This window comes from Empidonax traillii, unplaced genomic scaffold (assembly GCF_003031625.1).
Source record: "Empidonax traillii isolate 1590-97213 ecotype Southwest subspecies unplaced genomic scaffold, ASM303162v1 scaffold1102:size184380, whole genome shotgun sequence".
NCBI classification, from domain to species: Eukaryota; Metazoa; Chordata; class Aves; order Passeriformes; family Tyrannidae; genus Empidonax; species Empidonax traillii.
The window spans coordinates 73,638-85,899 of record NW_020956295.1 but is presented as its reverse complement, the minus strand read 5'-3'; the positions used below and the strand labels follow the sequence as shown (position 1 = coordinate 85,899).

Sequence of the window (12,262 nt, the reverse complement as noted above, 5' to 3'; positions counted from 1 at the left end):
ATGATCAATCTTAAAACCTTAACAGGTCTTTAAAAAGGCAGCTGTGAGATGTGGCCTGGGTATAATTCAAGAAAGTAGATATTTATCCTTGATTCTTTTCTCATTTTAGAGTAGGCTTAGGAAATTCTTGTGTTTGTATACTTGGTGTAGCAACTGTGTTGTTGTTGCCAATGGCTTGAAATGAGTATTGTCTGTGTGAAGTGTCTCAGCCTCATGTCTGTACTCGGACAAATTTCATTATGATGCTGCTTTTCTTGGCAAGGCGGGTCTGAAATGGCTAAATTGGAGATTTCTTCTTGAAAGGGCCAAAGAACATTTTTTGAGCAAGTTTGGGAGAATTTACTTTAGTCCATGTAGAGGTGAGGGAGCGGGGGGGAATGATACTTAAATCATCAGCTTCAGTTAAAAAACCTGCAATGAGCTGACAGAGGGTCAGAAAGCACAGGAGGGTCCTCACATTTCACCTACAGGGCAGCTGTGCCAAGGCAAATAAATATGTGCTGGCTGGCAGAGGACTGGTGCCATATCTTTCAGTGTCCCAGCTGCAGGGTGACCTGTTTGTGAGTCAGGGGCAGCCTTGGTGAATACACAGATTGGTGCTTCTCGTGCAGAGAAACTCCCCCATGTGTTTGGAACAGGGTCCTCTGGAAGATACTATTTTGTATTTTCTAAGAACACAGTAAATTATGTTGTCATCTTCCCTGTGACCAAAGGCAATGAGTGAGCTTTTGCTGCATTTCAGGGTTTTATGGTAATATTTCAGTGTTATCAGTACTTTTTGGTGTTTTTTTTTCTTTTTTTTTCAGAAAAGAAAATTATCTTAATTACCGTGAAGTAACTAATCCTCGAAGCTGTAATCATTGCTGACATAATGCTTCATATTTACAAAACACGAACAATTCAGTTCACCTCTTCACTTTGTCTTTTGAGCTATTGTAAACAGTTTCCTGGAACCATTGTTTAATTGAGAAATTGAATTCTCTATCATGAATAGTAAAGGCTTTTGACTGCAGGGATGTAATGCTTCCTTTCATGTTTTGTCCAATTTCGTGATGCACATTCCCATCAACATACTTTATATTTCAGTAGAGTTTTTGGAGTGAAATGGTGCAATTATGAAGATAATTTTTTTTCATAAGTCAGTACTTGGGAGCACGTGGAGCAAATACTGTGCTGATTATTTGGTGTGACTTTAAGTCTCCTAATAAATGGTGGATTGCTACATCTTTGCCTACTTGTACCATCTTTATTTTTCTGTAGTTTTTAATAGATTATTTTTTAAAGGACCATAGAACAGTTTGGGTTTGAAGGGACCTTAAAGATGATCCAGTTCCATCCCCTTTGCCGTGGCCAACCTTCCACTATCCCAGGTTGCTCCAAGCCCTGTCCAACCTGGCCTTGGACACTTCCAGGCATGGGGAATCCACATCATCTCTGGGCAACCTGTGCTAGGGCCTCACCACCCTCACAGCCAAGAATTTCTCCCCAATATCCAATTTAACCTTGCCTTCTGTCAGTTTGAAGCTGTTCCCCCTTGTCCTGTCATTCCACTCCTTGTCCATACTCCCTCTCCAGCTCTCTTAGAGCCACATCTTACCTTTCTTTGTCACTTCAAATATTCCCTGTTGGTTTCCAGACCCTCCGGTCAGCCAGCCTTGTTCTGACATCCCCATTTGTGAAGTGCCAAACTTATACAAACTAAGCTTAAGTAAACTATGGAACTTATCTGTACTCATGATGCCATGTTTTTCTTTTGTCTGATATCTTACAAGTAAGGCTTTGCACATCTTGATTTCTACTATCTTGGAGTACCAGAATGTCACTTCTCATGCTTAAAGATGAGTGTATGAAGGCCCTTAAAATTAGATTTGGGAGCAGAAAGATCACTGCCCAGTACTGTGAATCATCATGATAATGCCACTGAATAAATCACTCCCTGATTTAACTTCAGCACTCCTGGGTGGATCAGCCCATAATAATTTGTCAGGGGCACTCTCTGAGTTTCTCTTGAAGACTCAGGGCAGCTTTGCTTCACCGTGGGAAACTTTCTTTTGGTTGGAGGCTGGAAGGGCCATATCTATTTGTGAAGGACAGGGAGTGCTTTTGTTACCTTCCCAGACCCATTATGGGATGTGATTGCTTGTGGGAGTGTCTGCTTATGATCTGTTAGAAAACAGCCTATTAATAAAACAGAGGCTCTTGTAATAGAGCACTTCTTAATCTTCTTCCTGTGTGGTTATTTATAGGCTGTGACATCTTAATTTGCCTCTCATGTGCATCAACTTCTGTTAATTTAAAAGATCAAGTAGCTTTCACGGGCTTCTGAGAATCACTTCTGGAGGAAACTTTTCTATGGAATCTGACAAAAAAGGTCCAAGTCATAAGTTTGTTGTGACAAGTGCATTAAGGTTTTTGCTGGTGTCTTTCTAAATGACAAGTAATGGGATGTCTTCTTATAGTTACTTATGCATTAATCCTGTCTTTGATTACAAGCAGATTTTCCTGAGTTCTGGTTGCTGATAATACTTATTTGCCCTTAGTGACCTGCCTGGAGCAGTATTAAATCCATGATTGTCTTATTTCTGTGGTCTTGTTCTCCCTTAGAGTGGTCCCAGTGCCAGATCTTGTCACAAGATGTGCATTGACATCCAGCGAAGGCAGATCTACACGCTGGGCCGTTATCTGGATTCCTCTGTGAGGAACAGCAAGTCCCTGAAAAGTGACTTCTATCGCTACGACATTGACACCAACACTTGGATGTTACTGAGTGAGGACACTGCCGCTGATGGAGGCCCCAAGCTGGTGTTTGATCATCAGGTCAGCCACACTCACACACTCCTCCTGCAAGGTCTCGGTGCTGGAGAGTCAGTTTTGATCTGTGGTTTAGAATTGCTGTACCAGGTACCAGAGAAAGGGAGAGGAGGGTGTGATCTCAGCTCAGTTCTAACAGCACTGCAGTTTTAATGCTGCTATTCTCATCAAACTGAGTCAGAAGTATCATAAAAACCTTTGCAAACAAATCCATTTTATTAAGACACGTTTTATTAAAGCTCAAAGCGTGGTTCATCTGGTTTTAATCAGCCTCCTTGAGCTGGATTTGCAGATCTGCCTTCTCGAGGGCGTTGGGGAGCAACTTGGAAAGCTGTGCATGGGTACCTTTGCAGTAATACTCCAAGCAGGCTGCTGGAATGAGGCCAGCACAAGAGCAGGATTCCTTCAAATTTGGTTGTTCCTTCAAATTAAGTTACGTGCTTGCTTTGTCACGACTGGAACACCTTAGAGGAGGGGCTGCTAATCCCTTAAAAAGCTGCACCTGTCCACGTGTTCAGGCTGATGGCAACTCCTTATGTTGTACATTGACTGGCTTTTGTCTACTTGAAAAAGGTACTTTGTTCTCAATTGATTTTATTATAAAGCATTGCCAAGAAACAGCACATCGGGACTCATTTTTAAGGCAGCCCAAGATGTGTTTTATTGGTGCTGGCTGTTTTGTAACCAAAGCTGTTGTTTGCCAGCACAATGTGCCTTTCTGCTGACACCGAAAATTAAAGATACGCCATGTCTGCAGAACAAAAGCCAATCAGTCTTTCTGTTCTATTAATAACGAGTACCAGTCTCCAGGTGTTGGGGAATGAGGCACAAGGAAATTGTCAGCTGGCAAGGCCGCTCTGGGTACCTCGTTTGCCTCCTGAAATGGTTCCTTTTTTCCCCTTTGCCGTCTCCTGTGTCCTCACTAAATTCTTTGTCAATCTGCAGCTCTTCCTCTCCTCTCCCTCAGCACCTACTGCGATAGCAGTTTTTATTTAACCTTCAAAAATGTGCTGCACTAGAGGTGTTTTGTGTAGGCTTTGCTGAGCAGCATCTCTATCTTACTGTAATCTTGTCTGTTTGTTGGTTTGCTTCCCACCCCTTCCCCCCCCCCCCCCTTTGGTGTTTTATAACTCTCTCTGTCTGAAAAACATCACCTGGAGCCCGGGAGTTTGGTTTGATTTGTGCTGCAGTGCTTTTCTTTTGTGCCATAAAGTCAAGTCAGGCTTGGGGGTTAAACATATTTCTGCTGCAGTCCCATCAGGGATCCTTGGCTGGGTTTATGCCCCTTTGTGTTCAGGTAATGGGGGGGTAACAGTAAAAGTGTGCTGGGGGTGGAATCAGAGTAACAAATCACAGGCTGATTTTTGCATCGACCGAGTGGTGGGCAGTGAATTAGCAGGGATTTTGAATTTTTTTCCTGGCACAGCCATTGCCAAAGGTGATATTCTGTTAACTCTCCAGCTGTGGATCCTTGTGAAAGACTCTAAAATATTTTCCCCTGAAATTGGCAGCTAGGGGTAAATTTTCATAGGTGATGAAGGGTACACTTATTTTTTTCTTTTATTAAACAACACATAGAAATTACTCACATTCTGAATTCATTTTATGAGATTAATACCTGACAACCATGCAGATGTGTGTTCTTCCCTGTTGGTTGGAGGCTCAGGAGATGTGCAGAGCACTAACTTAGGTATGACTTGCAGGAGAGGGATGTTTAATCTTGAATCTCAAAAGTGTTTAAGTTCCAACGTGCTGGCTTAAAACTGCTTCTCTGGTCCTTGCAGATGTGTATGGATTCTGAAAAACACATGATCTACACCTTTGGAGGCCGAATCCTGACCTGCAATGGCAGTGTGGATGACAGCAGAGCCAGTGAGCCACAGTTCAGCGGGTTGTTTGCCTTCGACTGCCAGTGTCAGACGTGGAAACTTCTGCGAGAGGATTCCTGCAATGCTGGACCCGAGGATATCCAGTCCCGGATAGGACACTGTATGTTGTTCCACTCTGTAAGTATCCACGCCCCTGCTTTGATTGATGATGCCTGACTTTTAAGGAGAACATCTGGTTTTGGTTTTCCTTGCAAATTTGAAGCTCTTTAATCTCCTGAGGGGTGCGTTGTCTCAGTTCCGTGTTCGTGGACATTCTGGTGCTGCTTTGGTAAGTGCAGGAGGTACTAATTCAAGTCTTGGAGCTCTCATGAGTTCAGCTCAGTAATGTTTCAAGTAAAAAACAAGGTGAGTTTTAACGAGTTGATTTTAGTGGAACAGTAGTAAATAGACCTGAAGGCTCTGGTTCAGTTTGACCTAAAGAATCGTTCTTTTTAAGCTGGTAGAGCAATTTAGAAGCTTCTGGTCTAATAGATACTCCTACTGGAATGGGACTTTGGTGTGCATTGAGTTGCAGAGGCCTCACAGCCCATGGTGCTGAGCACTCAGCTGCAGTTTGTTGTCCTGAGCAGCTGTTGACAGCTGGGCACAGATGGAATAACGGGCACTTCATCCAGAGCCTGATGGAAAAGCAGAGGAGTTGATGGAGTGGGGTGTGTATAGCATTTTATTTAGTATTAGGCATTAAACCCCACCTTCCATTACCTTTCCAGCTGTGTTCATCAACCACATGTTTATTTGAGAGATGGGAATTAAAGAGGAGAATTCAAGAGAAGAGAATTAAAATTAATGTTGTGACATTCAAGTATTTACTGATACCACCAATTCAAAACCCACCAATTTGAAGAAATTACTGAGTTTGTTTCTCTTTCCCTTTCCAATGAAAGATCAGAATTTTTAGAGTGAATACTGGGCCTTCAGAGCCTTCAATTTTATTTTGGTTTTGAATAGCTCTTTAAAATCTGGTGAAAAACATATTGCCACACAAAATTCTGCACAGGCACCTGAGGATCTTTCCAGTGTGTGTCTGTGAGAAATGTAAGAATACTGGTTTCTGTCAGCACAGGTCATGGAAGTTTAAGTCCTTTTCTGTTTTCTCAATCATTTGAAAGAATAATAATCTGCCTCTTACAGACTTTCCACTTGGCAAACCTGAAAGAAGTAATAAACCTGTTATTCTTGGCTTTCTGCTTGCCATTTGCCTGTTCTGAGCTCAGTAATGTGCTGGTACCTGGAGGGTTTCTCCTACAGTCTGTCTCTTGTTCCTGTCCTGTTTTTAACAGTGAAGTTACGATCTGATGGGTTTTAGACACAGGAACTGTTAATTCTTTAATATTAAACGTGAAAGATGAATTGGTGTTTTAATGTTCTGGAGTTCAAGCTGGATGAGGCAGGGCTATAGCAGTTACAGTGATTTTAAACTTAGAAGAAACATCTCTGTTCTTCTTTGATGCATTAATTGCTGCCCCATCCCTGGAAGTGTCCAAAGCCAGGTTGGACGGGGCTTGGAGCAACCTGGTGTAGTGGAAGGTGTCCCTGCCCATGGCAGGGGGTTGGAAATGTGTGATGTTTAAAGTCCCTTCCAAGCCAAACCATTCTGTGATTTTTTTGATAAGTGTTAATGGTCACTACATAATTTCTCGAGCTTTATTTTATAAAGACTTCTTTTTCTCCCCTCACTCCAGAAAAATCGCTGCTTGTACGTGTTTGGTGGCCAGAGATCAAAGACTTACTTGAATGACTTCTTCAGTTACGATGTGGACAGTGACCACGTGGACATTATATCCGATGGCACCAAGAAAGATTCAGGGATGGGTAAGAGGAGATCTTCATAATCACATCTTTCCATTGGTACAAATGAGAAATAAGCTGTGAAGGGTGAAATATTGTAAAAGGAGAAATATATAGGTGAGAGGCCAGGTCCAGTGTCCTGTGGGATCGGGTTGGCATCCTTAACTAGCCCTCTATACCCAAGTACACTCCACAGTATTTAGGTTAAACTTAGGCCAGCTCTTCTGTCCTTTCTGTCATTTGACACTCACCACCTTCAGCACAATACAAATAACTGATGCATGAAAGCACATAGCAGCTCAAAAGAAAAAAAAAAAAAAAAGGAGCAAAATAAGAATTAAAAATACCTCTTTTGAAATTCTTAACAAAGACCCCCCAAAAAAATTTTTTTTTTCTTTTAAATCCAGAGAGGAGAAAACAAAATTTTATTTTTCTGGTTTTCATTAAGTGAAAGATACCGTAAAATAGAGATAATCTGCTTGGTTTGAGATGCAGAAAGGCAGAGAGGATGCTCAGAGACAGAGAATTGGAGGGACAGAAGTTCTGGTGGCTGACAGGAGCTGACCAGAAAGATGAAACCAACCTGTTGTCCTGTTATATTTTTAACAAATATCAGGAAGTGCCAAAAAAAGGTAGGAGGAGGGAGCAAAGCTTCAGCTCTGGTTCATACCACTGGAGCTGTATTCCCCAGGCAGAGTTCTGTATGACAGACATCTTTTAGAAACACCCAAAAGGCCTGTAACATAACCATAAAGAACTGATTTTTATACCTTTTCTGCTCAAATGACAGGGAAAAATGTCCTTTTTTTTTTCCTCAAAATGATTTCTGCTTGTATAAACACATCATTTTCCTGTTACAAATACCCTGTTTTTTGTCATACAACTCAGAACTTGAAATTGGAGTCGCACTGTGTACTACTGTGGGAATATTTCTCAATATTATTTATACTCAGTCCTGATCTTGTTTTCTCTTCTCCCAGTTACCAAAATCCCAGGAAGCTAATTTATCTTGAATTTAGGCTGCCCTCCTTCTTCTGATCGGGCTTCATTTCTAGCAAGTGATTTTGCTGAACGTTTGAAGTGAATTATTGATGGTTACAAGTTATTGTTTGCTCGTTAATTTAGTTATGCCAACAAGGGAGAAAAGTACCCAAGCTCTTATTCTCCAGAGTCATTTATTTACTTGAGTGCTTCCAAGAAAGAACCAGCTTGGATTGTTGACAGTCTCCTTTATTCAGGTGCCTGCGTGTTGCCTGATGCTGCTCCACACACACCCACGCACCGTTTGTTATCCTCGGAGCTTTTAAAGAATTGATTTTTTTTTTTTTTTTCCCCCTCCAGGAAATTGCCAGCATTCTGCCATTTCGATCTTTTCAAACTACATTTCTTCATAGCCAGAAGCCTTAAAAGATGTGGCTTTAAGCTGACACCTGTGTCTGCTTCAGATTTAAAGACACTGAGCTTGTCTTAACAGCTGGAGAAGACACTGAGCTCTGCTTTTCAGAGTATATGAACTGCAAGGCTCAGCTGAGTAAAAAGAGATTATAATTTTTTAGCCCTCCTCCCCATTCCCACAGGCCCTGAAGTGGTGAATAGAAGATTATTTTTGTTTTTTTTCTTTTTTTTGGTAAGAAAATGACTCATTGGACATAATTCACGAGTCGATTTCTCCGTTTACTGTTCTCCTGTGTGCAAGGGAGTAAACAAACAGATCTGAACGTTTCCACTGCTTTTTGAAAGGGAGTGCTGGGATAATTTGCATTTTAACGGGAAGGGAACAAAATGCTCGTTACGTTCAGACAGCAAATGTTGACAGCGCTGTTTTCACCCGGAAAAAAAGCAAGTCTTTATTGTGCCCTTGTTAGGTACTGATACACCATTTTGATCTGTCTGAACAAAGTGATTCCCTGCCTGGTCGCTGTGAAGTTTTAAGCTGCTCGGTGTGATGAGTCAAGTTGAGGATGCCTGACCTAAATGTTCCTATAAAGTCCCATGGTTACATTTTGTTCCTGGCTCACATGTGGCATTCAGTTCTATTCTTAGTTGGGCTATTTTGATTTTTACCCTTTCTGAAAGAACTTAATTGTTCATTTGTTTGAGTATCTCTTGGAGTAGTGAGAAGATTTTATTAGAAGTAGTAAAATGTATAATTGAGGATTATCAGTAACACGGAGTTGTTGCAAAAAACAGTGTTGCTGTAAAACAGTGTTAATGACGTGTTGGTTTTGCTGCTCTCATTTTCTGGGTGAGATATTTATGCTGTTTAGTGATTCTTTGCTTTTGTTTTTGCTTGTGATGTTTTTCTTGTAACCAGTTCTGTGTACGGCTGACAGGTTTGAAAATAGTGGGTGATAAGTAGCAGTTAAATTTTCTTAACTTGGAGTAAAGGACATAATTTTAGCAAACTTAGATGTGGAACTGTGATGATGTGTTGCATGTGAAGGAAGGCAGTAGTGGTGGAAACTGGAGGAAGTTTAGTACTGCTGAGTAGAGCCTGTGGTTGGAGGAAAGGCAGAAACATTTGTGTTGATCACACACTTCTAGAGCAGTTTTATACTTCTAATCACTTTAAAAAGCACATAATCAACACACAACCAACCAAAAAAAATCCCCACCAAGCCCCAAAAAGATACTCCAGAGTGTACCTCTGAAGTACAGAGGGGGTCTGGAGATTCCACCAGCCTCAGGTGTCTCCCAAGGGCTGAAATGACAATTTCTAACTCGCTTAGAGCGCAATCCATGACTAACCATGGACAGTCATTCCATGTCTCAGGGAGCTAATGGGAACACTGTGGTCAAAGTTCTTGTGACAGTCCCCTCTGGCCCTGACTCAGTTGGTGTGTCAGAAGAGCTCTTGGTCAGAGGGAGAATGTCCTTCTGCACAGGAACGCACATCATGTTTTATCCCTTGGCACAGAGTAACTTCCAAAGTCAAATGTGAACAAACCTTAAACCTCTTGTGGCTCCTTGTACTGGTGGAGTGGTTCTTTGAGCAATTTACGAGTAGTTTTTTAGCTCACAGTGAAGATCCTGAGTGTTTTGCTGGGCAGGTGCTTGTTCCAGATACAGAACCGTGTACCTGATGGATTGGGAATTTCATGGTTAAGTACCACGGACAGAGGCGCCACAGCTCAGCCCAGAAAACTGTGGTTTAAAACGAGGCAAAGTCAGAAAAACTTGAATCCAAACAGCACAGCAGCAGGGCCAGGATCCAGCTCAGCCAAACAGCTGGAATGTTCTGTTTCGATCACCTGTTCGTGACACCTGACGTGTTTTTTGCCTGCGCTCAAGGAAGATCTACCTTGCCATGGCCAGCACGTCCCTTGCCATGGAAGGACTTTGTTTTGCGAGGGCCTGCGCCTGCTTTCATCTTGTGAGGTGCTTCTCAGTCCCAAAATCCTTTCCTCTGCCTGTGAAGGTGAGGAGCAGAGCGGACAGTCCTCAAATCCCAAGGATGCCCTGCAGAGATACCACGGCTCAGGATTCCATTCAGAATTACTGACTGACCTGGTTTTTCCAAAAGCTCGGAGAGAACTGAGCATTGGACGTTGGATTGTTGCTTTGGCAACATGACAGCCAAACTGTTCGGATGGTCTCCTTAGCTGCTCCTTGGCAGGCTGCCAGGTGCAGTCTCATCAGGAAAAATCCAAGAGGATAATCATTATCTTGCTGTGTCAACAGCTGGCCTGTGTGCTGTCACTCAGCATTAGAGTTCAGGGGAGGTGCTGCTTCCATTTTATGGGAATTACAGGGAGTAACTTGCAGACCTACCAGTTTTTTTTAAAAATTAATCTATTGGGAAGTGCCAGGTTCTGGTGAGCAGCAATATCCATGTGATGGATCTTTCTCCCAATTTTGTAATCACGAGGCATCACAAGGAGGGAGATGCTTGCGAGTCATTTGCAGTGGGATTGGCATCACATGTTCTGAGGGTTTCATAACTCAGGTGGCACTAAAAGACTGTCAGTGAACTCACTTTCTCTAATTACCCTTCATGAATCCTTCAGACATGGTCTGTAGACTATAAATTTGTATAATTTTTTTGCTGTTGCTGCGCTCCAAAGTGTGTTTAAAAACTTGCCATAGTTTCCACTCCAATGTGAGAGATGAGCTTTCCTTTCCAAAATTTTTGTCTGGTGCCACGAGAACATCGGTGAAACCATTAATTCCACTTTTGGTTGCTCCGAGAAGCTGTGGCTGCCTCATCCCTGGAAGTGTTCAAGGCCAGGTTGGACGGGACCTGGGATAGTGGAAGGTGTCGCTGCCCACGGCAAGGGGTGGGAAGTGGATGGTCTTTAAGGTCCCTTCCAGCCCATACTGTCCTGGGATTCCCTGAACTCCGATTTCCTGCTTTGCAAGCTCTGTCTCTGTGTCAAAGCTATTTTCTTGCTTCAATACTGGCAGCAGCCAATGCTGTGCTAGAAACAACCACGGCTGTTTGCACACAAGAGCCAAAAAATATTCAGCTTTCTGAAATGATCGCTGTGATCCCATAAATGCCTGTGTGTAGGGACTGTGGTGGTGGGAACGTGGCTCTTGCACGATGAGGTGTCTCTTTCGGAGAAAAGCTTTTCCCATGTGTTGTATCTAAATGGAAATTACGTTGCACAGAGCTCCACAGCATCTCATGGAAGCTTGCTCAGGAATTATTGCTTGTTTATGTAACTGGCTGCGAACTCAAGGCCTGTGTGGCTGAATATTGTTCTCAGATATTGAGGCCGTGAGCTTTTGATTTTTTACTGCATAAAAATAAATTAAAATACCACGAGGATTCAGGCTTCTGGTTTTCGGTTAGTTACTGCCCTTCTACCCTGGGCTGGTTAATAAGATTAAAGGGGGGGGGAAAAAATAGAGTGTCAGAGGAAAAACATTTACCACCTACTAGACTTTTTGGGGTTGTGTTGTATTTAGTGACTTCTCTCTCCAGCTTTTCCTGTTCCTTCAGTGATCTGTTGTCACAGGAGCCAAGTTAAAGTCATGTAAACGCAGGCCAGTGTTCAAAACAGGCCTCAGTCCTCGGTCACTGCCACATCCCTCGAGCTGCCTGCCCACAGTCAACCCCAGAAGTGCCCTGAAAAGTGTGGAATTAGTGGAGCTTTGCTCCAAATCTCATCTCACGTCTCTGTGAAGAAGCAGAAGTGAGGGACTTCCATGGAGCCATTCCTACCAGTTTATTCACCCCTTGGATCTAACACATTGCGAACAGCAGATCATGCAGGGCTCTGGTTCTCACCCCTCGTTGCTCAGGATTCTTTTTTCCCCCAAGTCCTAAAATGAACCAAAATGCCCTGTAAACAACCAGTTACTGCCACTGTTGCAGGTTCATTTTTATAGGTTCAATTTTGTTGGCTCAATTAAATTCCCTTCCCCGACGTACATTTTGTTACCTAAACATCCCAAATATTTTTCTGACGTTTCCAGCCCCTGTCCCTCTCTTAATACTCCAACTGCAGTCGTTTGAATGATATCCAGCATTTCCTGCCAGCCTGCTGCACTTGCAGATGATGAACCTCTCTTACCCTCTAGTGGAAGTGTTTCAGCCCTGAGGATTTTATGGAGCCCTCTTGCTCTTGTCAAGGATCAGACTTCCTTGGAAAACATCTTTTTCTGTTGGGCTTAAAACATCACAGCATCACTGTGTAGTATCTTGTCTTATTTTTCTATTTATTTTCAGGGACTTGTTTACCAAATTTGTGTTGGCTTGTGGGGTTTTTAATCCTGTGACATGGAACCTTCTGGTTTTGTCTTCCTCTGCAAAAGACTTGATGTCAACT

The 12,262-nt window shown here is 42.6% G+C and overlaps 1 protein-coding gene across 1 annotated transcript in view; it reads left to right on the top strand.

The window, feature by feature from the left end:
* Positions 1-12,262, top strand: part of MKLN1 (muskelin 1) — a 95,017-nt gene that overhangs the window by 64,445 nt on the left and 18,310 nt on the right. The window contains exons 10-12 of the mRNA XM_027904908.1: positions 2,605-2,817; positions 4,596-4,817; positions 6,383-6,512. Of these exons, the coding sequence (XP_027760709.1) occupies positions 2,605-2,817; positions 4,596-4,817; positions 6,383-6,512 (565 nt within the window). The remainder of the gene's footprint in view (positions 1-2,604; positions 2,818-4,595; positions 4,818-6,382; positions 6,513-12,262) is intronic.